We start from the raw sequence: 20,421 nt of genomic DNA, 5'->3' as shown, positions 1-20,421 counted from the left end.
TTAATGAAAACTCGCGCGGTCCATGCGTCGATCGTCTGAAACATTCTTAAGGCCAGCAATTACTTCAAGACAATTACTTGCAACAAAGCGACCCGTAAACATACAAACATACCTTTGAAGTACCACTCACGTAAGCACAAATGAGCAACGCTGTCCAGCGACTGAAAGTGCAAAGTGGAAGCGGTACAGTAGAAACCGACGATTTTTGCCGAAACCAACACACAGAACACAGTAGTAACGCTGTAGCCGCACGATAGCCAGCTGGACTTGGTTTACTATGGCTTAGCACTCAGTCAGTAAAGAAGTCAATTGAAGCCAGTGTACGGCCAGTCAGTGGTGCATCCGAAGCCTCATGCCTCACGTGTCTGCCTTGTGTGTTATGTGTGTTATGTTCCGGCGTGCGAGAATGGTGCGAGTGTGATTTTGGCATAGGTTGGTGCGCATTGCAATGCAGGGTTAAACGTCGAGGTGAGACTTATAGAGAGGTTTATATGACCATTTATTATAATGTCTGAAATCGTTGATTCATCATGGGCGTCGTTGAAGATACGCGATGAAGTCCGAAAGGCAGTTCAAGAACTTCAATTTGAAAAAATGACGCCTGTTCAGGTGTGTAATAAGACATTATCTATCCGACCGAAAATGTGAAACTAAATGTTTGCTGTTACGTAGTGCTTGCGCTTAAAGTTTCTGTGTGCTACGTCAACTGATCGGTTTCGTGGCAAGTGAAGATAAAGGATGCGCGCATCTTCTGTGTGTTAACTGTCTCCCTGCGCGTTAGCCAGCGTGCCAGCTGATCTGTTCATGTCTGTGTTACGTCTCGACATTTTCGCGCCCCTTAACCCGTGGAGTGTTTTATTATTTTGACCAAAAGTGACCTTGTTTTGCTTTTTTGTTTTAGGGCTTATTTTCAAACTTCTTCCTCGTGGAAAATCATTCTAAAGCTTTTTCATCCGATTTGCCTCATGTTTTAAGCATGCAAACCTCATTTTACCTCCTCAATATGCAGTACACACATACACACACAGTGTCTGGCCGGTGGACATTAAAAAATTCCTGTCCACAAACTACTTGTGTAATCGAGAGCAAACTTCGCTCACAGGGTAGCATATTGTAGTCTAAGTTGTTTGAGATGTATTTAAACGTTGGCACATGCCTGCATTTTGTAGAATGAAGCAGAAACTGCTTTTGGCTACGAAGCACAGATTTTGTAAGAGGAAGCAGAGCTGCGGGATGGATGGTTGAAAGGTAGGAGCTCCCCTTTGAAACGTGGGGATGGCAGTTGCCACCACGCTCAGCTTTTTATTTTTGTTTAACTGTGTTGTAAGTTATTAAAATTCCCCATTATCTTTAAATACGTCTTCCTACACTTTTAACCTTGTGTCACCTCTCTGCTTTTGAGCCACCAATCCTCCAATCACTTTTTGCTAATTTCCACCGCATATTTATTTGCATGACTGTTGTTATCTCTGAACCCTAGGGCCTCAGGAAGCGTTACTGTGCCCGCATCGACATTGGGATGGATACTATCAGATTTCAGTATGAGGTGTTCTATTGTTTCTGCAGATTTACCACACACAGTACATGTGGCTTCTTCTTCGTTAAATTTCTTTTTGTAGCTCCGCGTTCTAAAACATCCTGACCTAGCTTCAAAGAGTAGGGCATTGCCCCTTGAGTAATCATAAAACTCTTCCAGTATTGATATAGTTCAACACTTTGCTTCTTTTCCATTGAATTTACCTAATTTTTACATTCTGCATTTTTTACCTGTCGTTTAATGCTCCGTCTTTCTCCGTCCTCGTGTCTGGTATACTTACTGGTTAGCTTCCTAGTTCTTTTCCACCATTGTGAGTCAGCGCTCTTTCTGTATAGGTATCTAAATACCATAGCTGCCCACCTGTTATTGTCCAATTTCCTCAGGCATTTTTCGCATGGGTTTTACTCTGAGCTTCCCGTGCTTCGAACGATGTCCAGCCCATATCCCCCTGTACTGCTTCGTTTGTGGTTTTCCCGTGGGTACCTAGTGCTAATCTTCCAACAGCTCTGATTTACTTCTAGTCTCAACTGAACTTCTGCCCTTAAGCACAGGATCGCATTCCCGAAAGTAAGCCCCGGCACCATTGCTCCCTTACAAATGCCTCTCAGTACCTCATACCTGTTGTACCCTCACAATGCCCTATGTTTCATTATCCTGGCATCTCTTTGCCCTTTTGCTATGAGAGACTGTTCGTGCTTTTCCGTGTACCTCTGCCCTTTGTTTATCCATACCCTGAGATATTTGTATTCAGCCACTCTGGGTATTTCATGGCCTTGTATTGTAAGCTCCTGATCAGTTGTATCGTTAAAAAACATCCCACCGGACTTAGCTGCACTAAATCTGAAACCTAGACTGTCTCCTTTGTCTCCACAATAATTAACCATAGTTTGCAAATCTTCCTGGCTATCTGCTAACAGTACAATATCGTCCGCATACATTAAACCCGCTAGTCATTGCTGAACAACCTTTCTGCCGAATCTGTACGACAGATTATACCCTAGATTGCTTCATTGTAGCCTTCTTTCCATATTTATCATAGAAAGCATGGACAGCAGCGGTGATAGAGGACAACCTTGCCTTAATCCTTTATGTACCTTGACAGTTGTCGTACTCTTAATTCCTTCCCGTGTTATTTCAACATTTTCTCGATATATTTCCTGTAGAAAATCAGTTACCTCATGACCGATACCTTCATCTTTTAATATGTTCCACAGGAGTTCCCTGTTCACGTTGTTGTATGCACCGCTTATGTCCAGGAAGGCTAAATACAGAGGTCTATTTTCCGCCTTAGCCATTTCTATGCGCTGGGTAAGCACGAACAGGCTATGACCTAAGCGCCTACCACTTCTGAACCCGTTCTGAAGTTCTCCGAGTATTCTATTACTTTCTACCCATAACCGCACATTTAATTTCACCACCTGCATCGCCAGCCTATATATAGCTGATGTTATCGTAATTGGTTTGAAAGATTTTATGTTCGTCTTATCGCCTTTCCCTTTATAAATCAAATTCATTTTACTCTGTTTCCATCTGTGCGGAATTCGCTTATTTGTTATGACTGCCTCCAATGCTTTTATCAGTGTTTCCTTGCTTCTTGGGCCAAGTTCATTAAGTTGATTGGAATTTCGTCTGTCCCTGTGGATTCGCATTTTGAAACATTTGCTTCCACCTTTTTCCAGTTAAGATTGGTCAGTTCTAAGCTGTTTTTTATTGTGCTATCTTGTGTTGCTCCCTCATTTGGGGCGATTACCCTGTCGTCTTTCGTAAATGACTCAGCTATAACTGAACCAATGTAGTTCACAGCGTCATCTCCCTCTAAACAATTTCCCTCGGCATTGTGAATCTGTTCCTGCTTTCTGTAATTCGCTTTACCCAGCTAGCTTATATGGTTCCAGAATTTTCTTGACCCCCCTTTAGTTGCATCGCGAACGTCAGCCAGCCAACGATCAGAGGACTGCTTTATTTTAGCCTGGACGAGGACCTGCACTTGTTGTTTCTTTTGTCGATAAGATTCCCATTTTTGGCCTATTTCCTCTTCAGATAACTGCACCCTCTTTGCTTCTATGTGTTCCCGTGACGCCAACCGTCGTTGTTCAATGGCCTCCCTAATTTCCTTATTCCACCAAGTTCGTGGCTTCCTCTTTCCTCTCCTGCTGATCCAACAGGTTGCGCCATCTGGTGTACGGCGGCGAAAACAATTCGGCTAGGGGTGTGGGGGGTAGGATAGAAGCGCGCTTGCTTCCAAGATGCAGCAGTTGCAGTTCGTCTGCCCGTCGAAATGAATATTGCAAAAAAGAGTGGCAGACGAACTGTGTCTGCTGCATCTTCGAAGCAAGCGCACTTCTCTCCTATGCCCTCCGAGCCGAGAAGTTTTCCTCGCCATCCCCCAGATGGCGCAACCTGTCGGATCGGCAGCTTGGCTCCCGTCTGCAAAATCTGTGCTCGTAACCAAAAGCAGTTTCTGCTTCATTCTACAAAATGCAAGCAAATACCGATGTGTAAATACATCTCAAACAACTTAGACTACAATATGCTACCCAGTGAACAATATTTGCTCCCGATTAGAGGAGTAGTATGAGGACAGGAATTTTTGAAAGTCCAACGGCCAAATACGGAAGACGCTGTGTGTGTGTGCTTGTCACTGCAACAAAAGGTAAATAGGCGCCGTAAGTGTGCGATCCAAAAATGCAGTGTTTGAGCACTGACAAACTGCTGGCATCTATGTTGTATAACACGAAGACAGGGTTAACGCGGCTGAAAATGTTTTGACGTGTGCAGTAAAACAAGAAAGCGAAATTACCGGCTGCTATGCATGAGGTCATGGGTTCGAATCCCGGCCACGGCGGCCGCATTTCAATGGGGGCGAAATGTGAAAACATCCATGGTGCTTAGATTTATGACGTATGTGGCAAATCGCACAGGTATGCACCAGGCCGCCCTGGTGCAATGATGATTGGATGAAAAGGCGCACGAAGACACCCCGTCATGCACCAGTGTGATTTATCGAGGATGCCATCAGGTGCACGTTGAAGAACTCCAGGTGGTCCAAATTATTCCCGAGTCCCCCCACTACGACATGCCTCATAATCAGATCATGGTTTTGGAATGTAAAACCCCATGATTTAATTATTTAATTTTAGCAAAATAACCGCAGATTTCAAATGCTTGCACTGCAGCCGTCTATTTAGTAGAAAAAAAACTAAGTGGACGTGCTGAGTTTGTCCAAATCGCATTGAAAATGGTTTATTGCCATCAAAGAGCTGAGCTCGTCCTAAGCAAAATTAACCAAAATCACATTGACGTGCTGAGCTCGTCCAAAACCGTTAAGGGTTCAATATTAATTTCTAGGTTTGAAAAGCAGCTAAAGTGTTTCTCTTTAAACGAGGCATACTGGCTGAATATTGAATTAAGGTAAACTATAGTTAGTCGGTTGGGGCTGCCAAGGCTGGAGCATGCTGGGGGGGATGTTCGCATAGATCTGCTGCTTGTTGATGTTATACACCTTCTGCACCCACATGCTTCAGCGAACCCATGGCTTGTCTGGCTCCCTTTGATGTCCCTCGGGCGCTGTCAAAGGGCTAATTCACCCTGGCAACTTGAGTGGGTTATGCGACCAATTTGGTCTAGCAATTAAAAAGGGACTTAAGGTGACCAATGTTCACACCAGCCAGTCGCCACACTGAAATGCCTCACGATATGCCATTCATATTTGCTCGCAATGCTATCGCCACTTAAAATAAGTGTCAGTGTATACAGACATCCTGTTCCTGATGTAGGGGTTGGGGGACAGACTTCGGGATGAAAACCCAAACTTGGGAGGATTTATTCTACATTATATACAGAGAGGTGAGCGTCAATTAACAGACGTACAGTCATTACGGGCCGGCAGCAACAAGGACGCTGCGGCCCGCGGCAAGAAGTTCGAGAGAGGTGAATCAGGGAATCAAGGAATGCTCTGGTCTCTCTGGAAGGCTTCTTATAAACCCTTCGAGCACTGGAAGTCGCGTCATGTTCGACCAATGGGAGAGTCCGCTCCGATGACGCCACTTTCAGCCAATGGTAGGCGCCCGTGCGATGGTGTCATACCCGGCGAAGAGAGTTGGCGCCTGGTCCTCCTCTCTTGATCACTTGATGCCCCTGCGCTCTTGCCTCGCAGAATTGTAATCCACTTCTTCTAAGGTGGAGAAGGAGGGGGGGCGCTCATGCTCCATTGTACAAGGGTCCACCTGCTCCCGGTGGCTCGGCTCCGCAGTGGTGGCAAATGCCTTCTTCAAAGGCGAAGAGGGGTGATGATTGGGCTCTATTGTCCGACGGCCCCTTCTAATCCCGGCGGCGCACGACCTGGGGGCCGCAAACTTGTTTGCACTTGTCTGGTGCTCCTCTGGAATGTGCTTTCCTGCTTCTGCATTCCTCAATTAGCTGTGCTGCGATTCGAAGTGGTTTGGGGAACTCGAAGTAGCCTCAGGAAACGGCGCCATATCTAACACTGAGCACCTGCATCTGAATCATTGAGCAGTTTTGCGACTGAAAAATTGAGCTGCAAGCGACTGGCCCATTGTAATAGCTTTTTTGAAAAAAGCGAGATTTTGCAACCATTTTTGACCAACTTTGTCATGCGGCTGCTGTCAGTCACCAGTGTGAATGAGTCTAAAGTGTACTAAATAATGAGAGGTTGTTTGCACTTGGTGCATGTGCAGTCTCACTTCTTCACCTTCACTTCCCTTCACCGCAATACACCTTGCATGCTTCACCACATAACACAACTGTACTGCAGTGAAGCCATTTTAGAACTCGAAGACCTTTGCTGTTCTTCTAAGGTAGCACATTGCTGACTTTCTTTCTTTGAAAAACTAAACCTGTATGAATGATGTTGCACATTTTTTTAATGCGTTAGCGTTGAGGGTCCTACGTCGCAGAAAATCCGGCGTCGAACGCATTTCGGTAAAAAAAAAATTTCGGACCACCCATACCCAGGCCCTCCATGTGGTGCAACGAAGTTACTGAACCAATCGAATTTCTCACGCTAAAATACATAAAAAAACCTTAAAGTATGGCTTACACACAACCTACAGACATGATAGCGTCGGATTGTAATTTGAATATACGAGAAAACAAATTCTGTTACATGAAAACTCAAACCCCTTTTCCAGCATTTCTACCATTCATAGGCTGGCCACGGCATCTGCCATTTGTGCATGCCAGCGCGCGAATCTCTCGGAAGCCACAGAACAGCGGGTCTGTTTCCTTGAAACGCTTCCAGATGGCACTCACCTCCGCCGCATCGCGACCCACGCAAAAGGTCGGGTTTCTACCAGAAAGCCCGCCTTCATGCATAGCGTTCGCCGCGAGCGTTTCCCGGTAAACATTACGGTTACATATGCTACAGTTGCCGGGAAGCATGAGAAGCAGTCAGGGACCTTTGAATTCTATCGCATTCCACTCTGAGGTGAAGTTTAATTAAGCGTCCACCAAATTTTTAGCAAAAAGCACTATTAGCATTCTAATATGTGACAGACAGTAGTAAAAAGCAACACTGTGCCATTTGACATGCCTCAAGGTTCACGGAATGTACTGAAAATGCCAGGAGCAAGTGGCATCTTGTGTACAAGATACCACTGCCATGCAGAAACATTGCATTCAACAAATAGGTGGCTGTTTGAACTGCAGGCTAAGGGAACAAACATACACTTGAGACCTCGTTAATGCCCCGGGAAACGTGGCAGCACACTGTGGCAGATGCAAATCTAAGCCCACCTTCGCCAACACTTCGGTTTTATGAAGATCATGGATAAAAACTATAATATAAAAATTTTGGAAGCATTTGCCATGTTATCTGGAACCATAGACAAGTGTGTCAGCTCTCCTTCTATCAGCTTGACATGGAAAGAAGTGGATTTTCTGTGTGGAAATTGAAGGAAAAGGCATGTGGTCCAGGTTTATGACTTTATGGCTGCTTTTTCATTCTTTCTCTTTTCTTGCACAATGTGTTTCCACTTAAATGCCAATTAATAGTTTGCACTTCACCTGTTTAGTCTAATTCTTCTGTGTTTGTCCTCATATGTGTTTTGTTATGCTAGCGCAATAATATGGAACTTCACCAACAGCATTGTTGCCTTTTAGGTATTGATATAGTGGGAGAAGCATGCGTTTTGATTTTTCTAACCATTCCCCTTTATTGAAGTGGTGGTACGTTTGCATTGTAAAATTGTATTAAGGCAGAAATTTGTGGTTTGTTTCAGTTTTGTGTAAATGAGAGAAATAACCTGTTAAACTACCTTAGCTATTCTCAATGCAGGGATCTTGTGAAATATGATATTACAAAATTATCTTTATGTACTAACAGCATGTGACTGCAGGGTCATTCTAGCTTGTTGATCTTTCTATCTATGCAGGTGACAACAATACCACTTTTTTTGTCAAATAAGGATGTTGCTGTGGAAGCAGTGACAGGCAGCGGGAAAACACTGGCCTTTTTAATACCCCTGCTAGAGATTCTGCTTAAGAGAGGTGAACCACTCACAAAATATGCGGTGAGTCAGAGATGTACGTCACTGCACAAATTTGAAAACTGGTAGTGACATAATGCAAATATGTTTTCTTTGATGTGTGGAAAGTGATCTCAAGATCAATGCAAGTGTTAGCAATAAGATTGCTGCACATGCACTGCAGTAGCCGCACATGGCGAAATCATGCATTTATGGCCTTAACAATAATGCGTGTGGTTGTCACGAGGTGCTGCTGCAAGTATCTAAGGCTATTTATGACTTTTGTGGAGTTCTTTACTCGTTCAGGACCCCAAAAACTTTGTGAAAGCAGTTGCTTGCTTCAACACTGGCAATGCTAAAGCAACTTATGCTCAGGAACTAAGTCTTGGCCTTCTCGGTGGCAGTTTTGTCGAAGTTGGATCAAAATTAAACCTATGAAGTTCGTTATTTAACTTCACTGATTGAAGTAGGTGTGCTTTGCTTGAATGTAACTGCTAGATTGGTTTGCTCACAGTGAACGTAGCACACCTAAATTTAAAGGTGACCTGCTAGAGCACTTAAGTCCTTTTCCACGCTGTTGTGTTTACTTTTTGGTTCCAGTTGCATGTGCCCATGTTGGTTGCATCAGGGGCAAGGGAATTATTGGTGCAAGTAGATCGCTGTTTTATTATTCTGTAAGAGCACAATATTTATGTGTAATTAAATTGAACCTGCAAACTTTATATTGACGAGCTGTTGTTAGTTACACTATGATATTAATCTTGTACTGAGTCACACCCATTATAAGTGTTGCTTGAATAGTCTTTTGCGGGATCAAATCCTGGCCACAACAATCGCATTTCGATGGGGGCGAAGTGCAAAAATGCCCATGTATTGTGCAATAAGTGCGCATTAAAGAACCCCATATGGTGATGATTATCTGAAGTCCCTCACTACTGTGTGGCTCATAATCAAATTGTAATTTTAGCATATAAAGCCCCAGAATTTTCTTTTTAGTGGCACAAGCATCGAGTGACACTCTTTTCTCTTGCACAGCACTTCAGGTTCACCTCCTGAGACAACTGGGGAGGAAATTCAAAATAAATCAGAAAAAGAAAAATCATTGGGATTGGCCCACGTATAGGAAGTGCTTAATGCCTGCTTTACCTCTGCTGCGGGACAGCTCGGTATTGTACTATCTTCGGGATCGGCCCACATATGGGGAATACTTAATGCCTGCTTAACCTCTGCCATGGGTCAGCCCGACATTGCACTATCTTCGGGGATTTCTTTCTACACATGGACACAATAGTGAAGTAGCCTTTAACAGCTTCGCTGTAAAAATTGTACAGTACAAAATTCATGAGTTTCGTAATAGATACGATATCATAGCATAAGTTTAGTTACAAGTTGAGTTACTGAAGCGTCTGGAATAATTGGAAATCACTGAGACAACCTGGGACGAAATTTAAAATAAATAGAAAAAATAATACAGTACGAAATTCATATGTTTCATTATAGATGTCAGAGCATAAGTTTAGTTACAAATTGAGTTACTGAAGTGTCTGTAATAATTAGAATTAATTAGAAATTACTGATTACTGCACAACCAAAGCACAGAATCGTATACTTCAGAGACCCGCCACGTGAGCACAACTTTGGTGAAATTCCTGGAAACCCGGAAGTAGAAAGCGGAAGTAATGACGTCACACACAAGAAGGTGGCATGATATTGAACTGGGTAATTAATAGAAAACATTTGCCTCCAAGTTCAGTTTGTGCGTTATGTTCGCCTAAAGTCCACCTAAAGAACACCGACGCCAAGGTGAAAGTGCCGCTAAGAGACAACTAAGTCAAAGATTAGGGTTGCCTACCATTTTTTCTTCTGCATTATTAGGACCTGTATCACCTGCTTTTTCTGATCACTTTGTTTCATCTGTTTCTCCATAATTGAACTAATATGTGCTCATTACTGGTGATGTAAATTGCCATTTAGAAAGTCACTAGTCAAATTGTTCAGGAATCATTTTGCTGTGCATTTGTTTCAAAACAAGTAGATTATACTTTATGCCTAAACATATATTTGATGTGCAGATGGCACCAAAGAAGTTTTCAGCTTAATTTTTATCACTCTTCCATCTCTCTCTATTTTTTCCTTTCAGGTTGGTGCTATTATTATCTCTCCCACAAGAGAACTTGCTACACAAATTTACCACGTCCTCGAACACTTCCTTCAGTTTTTGCCACAGTTCACAGGGCAGCTTCTTACAGGAGGCTATAATCCCATAAATGACGTGAAGACTTTCAAGGAAAAAGGGTAATAACCTCTTCATCATGTTTACAAATATTGAGAACCTCAGATCTGTTGACCTTATTGTGTGTAATTGGTTATTTTTGCAGAGCTAATATCATAGTGGCGACACCAGGACGTATGGTGGACATGTTTGAACGAAAAGATGAAAGCTTCAGCTTTGCGGCTTGTGTAAAACCTCTGGTACTGGAAATTTTTGTGCCTTCGAGCTGGATTTCTCACAATAAGTCAGCATGTTCCATTTGTAAATGTAAGGTGCAAGAAGCATGATGATCACGCTCCTCTGCTGTAAGTACACCAGTGAGCACTATGAAAGGGAGAACCCCAATTTTCATTTAGGAGGCCAAAGCATCTTAACGTCTATTCTGAACAAAATTATTGCACAACACTTTCAATGTGTTCAACATGCGAGCTGCTACGGTCACGTTCACATGTCATGTTTCATTCCACACATTGGCGGTAATCATTGTTTGTTGGTCTTTCCCTTCATATTGCAGTTGGGGTGTACTTCTCAAGTATGACATTTCGTGTAGTTCACAAATGCATCTTCATTTTTATTATTACTTTTGCCACTGCTGCTCTTAACAAAGAATGACCAGGAGAAGTAAAATGGCTGACAAATGGTTTTCATTATTACATCTTTTGTGTTCCCGTTACTAGGAAGTGCTCGTGTTGGATGAAGCAGACCGCCTGTTGGACATGGGATTTGAAAAAAGGTATATCCATCTTTTTGTGCAATTCAACTCCCTCTTTCTTTTTCCATGAATTCCAGGCAATGGATAAGCAATGGTGCATGTTTGGGATATTCTACTCCTGTGATTCTTAACAGAGAATACTAAGTTCACTTGGGCTTTCTATACATTGCATGCAAGTTTCACTGTTTAGTCTGAATATAATGCACACATGCAGCTGCTACAGTCAATGTTTAACCATTGGTATTAATACAGTTAAACCTCAACATAACGGAAGTCGGTAAAATTGACAATTTGCTCCTTTACATAGACATTTCATTGTATTGAAATTCGACCTTTTTGCAAGTACAGTCGCCAATCGGTTTTTCTTACACGGAAAGGAGTCGCAGAACTTTCTGAATTATCGGACAATCGAAAAAAGCAAATTTGAATGCCAAAACAATTCATTTTGATAAATTTGCAAGTCGGTGCCGAATGATATGGTTCATGCCACGTATGTCGACAATATCTTCACTTCGGCGGTACAAATTATGTGAAACTAGCCATGCTTTCGCGTGCACTCCGCCCTCGTGACTGATAGCATCACCTGCACTTCCCTCCCCGCTGCCAGCACTTTTCCTGATAGCGTCGCCTGCACTGGGACGACGCTATCAGGAAAAGTGCTGGCAGCGGGAAAGGAATGCTTCGTCTGCCTCTTGCTCCAACAAGTCACCTAAAGTCTAGATTACGCAACCTCCAATACTAAATGTGCGGGAAGACAGCTTACATGGTGCGTCATCATCTCGGCTCACCCACTCTTTGCGCACACAGCAGATTGCCTCTAAAGCAGAGTGTGCAGCTGCGCATGTGCTCAGCCACGCTTACAGCCATGTACAGTCACGGCCGAGACGCATGCCAGAAATCAACATGCACGTAAACTTACCCCCCCCTTCCACCCCCTCGTGCGCGCTTGATCATATTACTGCGAGCATGCTCCCCTCCCTCTTTCCCTTTGCTTGCATAGGAAGGTATTACTCGGGAAGCCACCATCTTTCTTGTCTCACCCATGCACACTTTCACTCGCACCTAAAGCACACAGTGTGCGGGGCTTGATAGGACCTTATCGCACTTGGACTTTATATGGAATATGATGTGGCTCCATTTCTGCGGTCGCTCTTGTTGAGCAGTGCACGGTTTAAAAAGTGCATTTGCAAGCAGCCACTTGTAATTCAATCATTTGACCATCTGCGTCAGCGGAAGTTTCCATTTATGTCTTGGCATCTCTTTGCAGTGACAGTGAAATTTCGTTAAATTGAAATTGCGTACAAACACACTTTGTTATATGTTGAGATTCTAAATATGTGGTGTTTTATAGACAAGAGGTTATGAAAAGTTCATTACTATTGATGTTCGTTATATTGAGGTCTGTAGTTAGCTGTGGCGTGGCCTTTTAAAAATGGGGGTCATTTCCGAGCCATGACCTGAGAAGGTACAGTGCTCACGGAATGAAATGGGACACAGAGCATTTAGTAGAACCCTACATATGTGCAAAGTACGCCAGAGCGCCATGTCATGTCGCTAGGAATTTGGTCACCAAAAGTGACGAGGACTGTGATGTAAGTGTACGCGCCAGAATTACGTCGATGTGACACGAACTGCAGCCGGTTGAAACAAAAGTATGCGCATTACTTAGCCCTAAATTGACGCGTTTCATTCCGTGAGCACTGTACCTGTACCCTGCGTGTTAGCATCTTGCTGGGTTGGTGTACTAAAGTGTTGCTAGAAAGGCCAATAGCAGTGCTGACATTGACTTTTGATATGCACAACAGTGTTCGACACTTTGACAAAATTGCCTACCTGGTTGGGATAATCAATTATGAAGTCAATAATGTTTCCATGCAAAAGGGGAATTATATTAAATTCAACGCTTCAGAAGCTAACTCAGCTCGTTCCTCAGTGGTTATGCATTGAATGGTGGCAGTCTGCAGCTTTATAGATCTTAATAATGGAGGGAAACTATGCAAAGTGATCCATCTTCATTTATTCATAGGCACAGAATATTTAATCTCTTGCCAAAACAGACTATCTCAAGCAAAAATTGACTCTTAAAGGCTTATTATTTGTTATCCATCCAGGCAGGATATCGCTTCTGAGCCCTTTGGCTAAGATCAAAGTCCAGGCACAAACTGACAAAATGCATCACATGTAACCAAGCAATGGTTTTCAAACATTTAGACTTCGCAGTTACCTTGAGGCATTCGCAGGGCATTTCAGGGCTTCTGTTCAGTACGTTATATACAGGCTTGTTATATGACAGGTTGTTATATGAGCTTGTCTACTCGAATAGGCGGACATTAATTGAAAAAAAAATTTTAATGCATAATAGATTAATTAAGTTTTAACTAATATTATGGCCCAAATTGCAATTTACAAATTCTAGCCATGTAGTTGGCAAGCTGGATCCACTTGGAATGAATTCTCAGGGTGACACCAGTGAACTTTCTGGAGAAATACACTGGCATCCCAGTTACTTTCTTAACAAAACTTAGTTTCATGCATTCAGGCACAAACGTAAGTGGAATGCGAATGCATTTGTCTGCAAAGTTCTGGAATTAATATCACGAAACTGGTGTCTTCATGAGAATTCGTTCCAAGTGAATCTGCTTTGCGAACTCCATGGCTAGGATTTGTAAGTTGCAATGTGGGCCATAAAGTAATTAGCTTAAAAGTTCTTCTTCTTTTTTTTTGCAAGTAGTGTTCGCTGCTTTGAGTGGACCACCTCATGAACTAGAATTGTGCTATCTGCCACAGGCAACCTTTAAGAATTTTGGAAATTGTTTGCTCAAATGCCCTCTATATCTCATACAATATGTTAAAGTAACCCTCACTAGTCCATCAGAGATTTACTTAACACGAACATTTAAGCATCTTCCAGAAAGAATTCTATAGCAATTTTTGAAAGGTGCTTGTTAATGCCATAGAGGAATTAGAAAAACTAGGAGTCAGCATGACGTCACTAGCATCAATAAGCCAACAATTTCTGATGCTGATCTTCCCTCATTCTTTCTTGCTTCAGAGCCATTTGGCACACTATAAGTTTTGAGAACAGGGCCCGTATATGGTTGCCAGACCTTTCACTATAATGTTTTGCTGTACTGCTCTCTACCACTCTTGACTCTGCTCTCTGTACTTTTTGCATTGCATGAATTAGCTAGAAATTACTGCTTGCCTATGTATGGTGAAGGCTGGTTACTCATCCTTCTAATTTTTTTATGACTAGGCTTCAAAATTGTCACATGATGCTCCCTCCGACCTTCTTTTTTCTTCCTTCATGTGTTCACAAAGTTTGGCAATGGCGCATTGTGCCACATTTGGTAACCACTATTTCTACTGTTTCCCTCACATAATTTATATATAAATTACAGAAATAGGAGACATTGGTCTGTATTGCTTCCAGTGGCGTTACCCTCTTGCACAAAAGTAATGGACCTCCCTGGTTTTTACATCAATTTTTGCATCAGCTGGCAAAGATGTTTCTGCTTTAGAATGTTTCTCAAGCAAATGACCATGCCTTGAACAAGAATTTGCACTAACTGGTCCACGAACTGATGCCCTATTGTGGTTTGAAATATGCAGGGGAGTCTATTGCCTTTACAAGTGCCTGTACATTGTAAAATCAAGGTATTCATTTTATTTACGTGTTGCCTATACTGTTTTGTATTTTCGTTTATCTCGAGGACACACTGAAGAGCCAAACGTCAACAGGATGAAACAGGAATTTATACTTAAGCATGCAATAGCTGAATAATTTGTCAAGACATTTGCATGTGCATTTTTTTCCCTCTGTGTGCATGCTTTTTCTTTTTTTAAATATGCAAATGTGTTCCTCTTTGTCCACAGCATCAACACCATCTTGTCATTCTTACCCAAACAGCGAAGAACAGGCTTGTTCTCAGCTACCCAAACAAAGGAAGTAGAAGATCTCATTCGTGCTGGCCTTCGAAACCCTGTCAGTGTTACAGTGAAGGAAAAACCCACTGAATGTGGCCGTACACAACGCACTCCTGCACTGCTGAAGAATTTTTACATTGTAAGGCATCTTTGCCAAAAATGAAAAAATACTGCAAGCTGCAGATAGTGTCTTTGTTTCTGTTCCAGCTTTGTGAGGCAGACCAAAAGCTCAGCACTTTGGTGGCCTTTCTGAAAAGCCATTCAGGTGGAAAACACATGGTCTTCTTCAGCACATGTGCCTGTGTTGAGTATTTCTCTGCCATTCTTGTACAGTAAGTTCTGCTCTATTGCTTAGGCATGGGAAAGTAGTTACATAAAAAATTGCTGTTTGCATATTTTTTTTATGTTTGTTTCACACCATACTTGCTCCACAGAAGGTCAAACTTTTTTCATCATGCAGTTTCTAAAGCATTCTGAAATGTGCGTATCAAGCTTAGGCATAATTAATTTCTGCTTAAATTCATCATTAATATATACTTTGTACTGAAGAAATCCACCCAGCTTAGTGGCAGGGGTGTTCTGCTCCTGAGGAATAATGTTCCATGTTTAATTCTCAATCATGGCAGCTACATTCAGATGGGTGTGGCATGGATAAGTGCTTCTATGTTAAGCTTAAAATGAAGGTTAAAGAACCCTAGGTTCTGAAAATTAATCTTGCCTGCTGTGGTAAATTAGGGGCTATGGTATGTGCTGCTAAGCACGAGGGCATTGGTTTGACTCCTGGCCACGATGGCTGATGGGGGTGGAATGCAAAAATGCTCATGTACTGTGCTTTGAGGTGCACAATGAAGAACAAGTGGTCAAAATTAAATCGGAGCCCTCCACTATGTCTACCCCTCATAAGCCATTGTGCAGTTTCGAAATGCAAGGCCCCATAACTTGTTTACTTTTGAAAATTAATCTGGAGGCCTCCATTATGCAGTCACTCATAGCCACTGTGTTGCATTGTGATATCAAACTCCATCAATTCTTCAATTTCTAGGAAATGTCTTAAGGGATTTTGTTTAACCCTAAAATTAATACTCTGTAACCATGTTAATGAGTATGTGACAAACAGAGGGTGAGAGAGATCATTTTGGAAATGTGTGTTTTATAAATAATACTAAAGAACTGTGTTATTAAAACTTATGGCAAAATAACTTGTTTATTCATGTTAGAGAACATGGCACAGAAGTAATTATTACTCTAGTTTCATTAGAGTGCTTTGTTCTTGCTTTCCTCACAGTCAACAATGTCTTTTAGAACTGTTTTTCGCAAGCTTGGTTTTGTTTCTTCCACAGGCTACTGAAAAACATGACTATTATCAACATTCATGGCAAGATGAAAAAGAAGAGACAAAGGGTCTTCAACAGATTCATGAAAATGGACAAGTAAATAATGTATTTCTTATGCACTCGATTCACTTAACAGTTCAAAAAATAGAAGAATCTTTTGAATTCATCTTCTCCGTCACTATTTACAGAGGTGTGCTTGTTTGCACAGATGTTATGGCAAGAGGAGTTGACATTCCAGATGTCCAGTGGGTTGTCCAGTATGATGCTCCAAAATCATCCAGGTAGTTCTTACAATTTTTTTTGCACTACATATGTCGCAGGTCCACGCTGGTGCATGGGCTGAAATTCTGGAAATAGAGCTGTTTATTTAAGCTCTATTTATCCATTCATCCAGCTTTAATAAGCTGGATGAATGGATGATTGTTAATTATTCTGAACCACGTTTCAGAAAGCTGGAACTGCACATATAGTATTGCTGTATTGAAGTGTTATGCATGTTGCTTGTTGCTTATTTTGCTTTTCTGAAGGGAAAACAGGCTTAAGGATCACATCTGTCTAAAAAAAGGTTTCATTTCTGATGTTTATTTGCACAGTTATGCTCATAGATTCGACTTTCACATCTAAAGGAACCAAAGGAAACATTGAAGTGTAGACGTCAGTGAACATGCATCTAACGCTGTCACAGTGGTACTATAGTCCTTTTTTTTTTAGGCAAAAGCCTAAAGTGGCTCGTTGCACAATGGCCTTGCAAAAAAAAAAGAACGTCTTGTTGAGTGGTACAAAAAAAAAAAATCCATGTGACCTTCTCCGAGTGAGCGGTGGGTGGAGAGGGGAACGAGCGGTGCGCGCAAACAGAAAAGCAGGTGTTGCGTCGCTGATGTCACATGGCGGCGGTTGTGGTGACAGTCGACTGCGACGCGAGAGAGAGATGACGATAAGGGATGCTCGTCCAGGGCCTAGCGGATTGCGCGGTAGGCCTTGGAAGTGCGCCATGACCTCGAGGGTGCTCACCAAGTGAGAAGCAAGGTGCGATGTGCGAAGCAGCGGGAGCAAGGCGTTCAACCGCGAGTGCTGCTTTCCCCGCAGAGAGGATTCAGCGTAATTGCTTTCAGCTTGTGTTTTATATATGTAAGTGTTACATATGTAACACTTACTGGTGACAAGCATGCTGCACTTTTATGTAGTGCATTAAGTGCTCGCATGTGTTGTTGAGGACGTCAACCTAAAACGCCTCACGTGTACTTCACACTGCGGCTCATTATGTCTTGCAAGAAGTCTGACCCCTCCAATCATATTTCTTAATGCATTACCAAATGTGAAGCAGGCTTTCACCTTCATGTGTTGCAGGAAGGTAACATACTGTCAAACTTTTTTTCCTGCTTTAAAAAAAAAAAAGACATTGTGAGCACTGGCTATCACAGCAATTCCTTTGATGTTGCAGAACAAATGCACTTTCAAATTTTATGTTCCAGTTTAAAACAAAAAAAAGTGCATTTTCTGGCTTTTCATGCTATCTGTGCAGTGTTTTGCATACTTCAAATTGTCACTACATGACCAAATATTGCACCTGTAGCTTTCAAAGCAGGTAGGGTTAAATTTGCTTACACATGTTGGCAGTATCATGGCCAGTAGTTTTTGAAAAACATCTTTCTGTGGGCCAGTCTCAAGACACAAAGTAAGCTGTTGTATTATAATCTATGAAATAAAAAAATTGCATGTGAAAAGGTGTGCAAAGAAAATGCATATATGCTGCATGCTGCATTGCCACATAAAACCTAAACACATGGATACAAATGACAATTTTCAGAGTAGCAAGCGAAACTGTTATTGCCTGAAGGCTTATAATTCTAGTTTCTCTAATAAGAAAAAAATAGGAATCTGGAGGTGCATGTCTTCCTGAATGTAGAGCCAGGCAAGCAGGTGTATACTATTTAGTAAAAGAGCATGACTATGCATCTGTCCATGAAAACTATGTCTAGGGTTCAGCATTTTCACTTCAAACCAACAAAAGTATGCTAATATTCTTTTTGCGGAGTTCATTTCTACGGAAAAGGTTCGTGAGAGCAAATTTACCATAAATCTAAGACAGCGATTGGCGCACAGCTATAAGCCTACATACACTCCTATGTAAGGACCCTGGCAAGGTCACATGTCGGCTTGTGGCCAAAGCAATCTTTACTGTCTTTTTATGTGCATCTATTTTGTTTGCCGCTGTGATGAAACGTTATGAAAATGAGAAGCAGGAGATCTGTATTCCTGTGTGTGGTGAGTGCAGGAGCGCGGATTAGCAGAGAGGTCGAGGGAGCCTTAGCCTCAGCTCTTGCAGTATTTGCGCCACAGCCACTGCGGTGCATGAACTGGGCAAGTTTACTGATGGTAACACGAGGTCGTATCTACCGCATTCTTAAAAAAATTTCTGTGTTTCATTGGAGCTCTCTAGTCTCTGCCCACATAATGTTACAAATAAGATCTCCTTCTATTGTTTGAATATCAAATGCATTCATTCATAATTCCTGCATTGTCACGTGACATTATTGCTAGACTGCTTCTCAAAACGTTGATATCCTGTGTAATTAAATGCAACTTCAGTGTTGAAGAATAGGATCTGCAGTCCACAACATGTTTCGTCAACAAAATTTGTGAACCAAATATTCACTGACAAAACCCAATAACCTCAACACAAGAAGTTGTCCACCAAAAAAAAAGCTGGTGAAAGCTCATCTGTAAAAACATAACCACCCAGGAAACTGAATTTTCAGGTGGAAATAAATAGCAAAAAAGTGTGCTGAATTTTGAAAAAATAAAAGCCAAAAATGATGAACCCTAAGTATGGAAAAATGATGAACCCTAAGTATGGCCAATAGCGTGTCTTGTGTTATTACTCAAATGTTTTTTTGTTTTGCTTCAGCTCATTTATTCATCGCTGTGGAAGAACCGCAAGAATGGGCAATGAAGGCAACGCAGTGCTTCTGCTGATGCCCAGTGAGGACGCCTACATCAAGTTCCTGGAGCTGAATCAGAAAGTAAGTTGCTGTTTTTTAAGCCTTAAAATTAAGACTGCATTTAAACTGAAATGTTCTTGGTATTTGTAGCTCTTTAGCCCCTTGTATGTGGACACGTCCAGCATGTAAGCCCATTTTACAATGATAGCTATATGCGGGACATTTAGCAAAGTTTACATATATGTATGTGAGTTGTTGGTAGGTATTGAAATGACATACCATTGGGATGTGTTGATTCAACATGTGAAATAAAACAGTATGTCATTACTACTCTCTCCTCCTGCTAGTTTCTTCTACCTATAAAAATGGAATATATATGGAATGAGGGATATAAATGGAATGAAAATTACAAAGGGAATATTCGTTGGTGTTGAGGGTTACTGTCTGTGTGTTGAACATGCTCACTATACGTAGTTTTATACTTCAACAATGTGGAAGCTAAACAAAAAGCATGTTTTGTGGGCGGATGTTTGGTGACCCAACTCTGAATCAAAAGGCCGTGATTCTGAAACCATATCTAGATAACATTTTTTTTTTTTGTAACATGTTATTTTTTGTTTTTATGGGTAGTTGAACCCACTTATAACGATACCGGTTTTTACCAATAAAGTAGAACCTGATTGATACAATCCCGTTATGTACGATTTCCCGGCGCCAACATTCACTATCGAGAACACAAAAAATTACTCAATAGAGTTACGCATATTTTTTTACGAGTTAATTTGTTCACTAAAACACAGTATTTCAACAACAACATTTAGTACGACACCAAACTCGTTTAGCATTGTACAAAAAAGATTTGTTAACATCTGTCAACAATGCTTGGAGCTCGCAACTTTCCCTGCTTTTTGAACTCCAGCATAGTTAACACATGTGTACAAATACTTCTTGCAGATTCCTGTTTTAGTCTTTTACCAATTCTTTTTTGTTTGATTTTTCTTGTGATCGGTTACTTTAGTGTTTCGAGTTATACACCTGACAAGTTGAGTTTAGCATCAAGTATGACCTGTTCTTTGATTTCTATTTGCTTTTCCATACCAGCCGGCCAATTATAGATAGCGTTGTGCCCTTTGTGTCCTCTGCCTTATATTACTATGTTGCTTCAAATAAAGAATCACTTGATAGTAAGCGCATTGTCCTGGCCATTTTTCA

At 41.7% G+C, this 20,421-nt stretch overlaps 2 protein-coding genes across 2 annotated transcripts in view; one reads left to right on the top strand and one right to left on the bottom strand.

The window, feature by feature from the left end:
* LOC135914179 (copper-transporting ATPase 2-like) overlaps positions 1–267 on the bottom strand; it is a 152,230-nt gene extending 151,963 nt beyond the window's left edge. The window contains exon 1 of the mRNA XM_070524259.1: positions 113–267. The gene's annotated coding sequence lies outside the window, so the exon portion shown is untranslated. The remainder of the gene's footprint in view (positions 1–112) is intronic.
* Positions 268–351: 84 nt separating this feature from the next.
* Positions 352–20,421, top strand: part of LOC135914192 (ATP-dependent RNA helicase DDX55) — a 31,119-nt gene continuing 11,049 nt past the window's right edge. The window contains exons 1-10 of the mRNA XM_065446932.2: positions 352–609; positions 7,930–8,067; positions 10,163–10,317; positions 10,401–10,494; positions 10,972–11,027; positions 14,883–15,072; positions 15,141–15,265; positions 16,274–16,363; positions 16,456–16,548; positions 19,176–19,290. Of these exons, the coding sequence (XP_065303004.1) occupies positions 508–609; positions 7,930–8,067; positions 10,163–10,317; positions 10,401–10,494; positions 10,972–11,027; positions 14,883–15,072; positions 15,141–15,265; positions 16,274–16,363; positions 16,456–16,548; positions 19,176–19,290 (1,158 nt within the window). The 5' untranslated portion in view covers positions 352–507. The remainder of the gene's footprint in view (positions 610–7,929; positions 8,068–10,162; positions 10,318–10,400; positions 10,495–10,971; positions 11,028–14,882; positions 15,073–15,140; positions 15,266–16,273; positions 16,364–16,455; positions 16,549–19,175; positions 19,291–20,421) is intronic.

This window comes from Dermacentor albipictus, chromosome 1 (genome assembly GCF_038994185.2).
Source record: "Dermacentor albipictus isolate Rhodes 1998 colony chromosome 1, USDA_Dalb.pri_finalv2, whole genome shotgun sequence".
Lineage (NCBI taxonomy): Eukaryota > Metazoa > Arthropoda > Arachnida > Ixodida > Ixodidae > Dermacentor > Dermacentor albipictus.
This window is presented reverse-complemented; position numbering and strand designations above follow the sequence as displayed.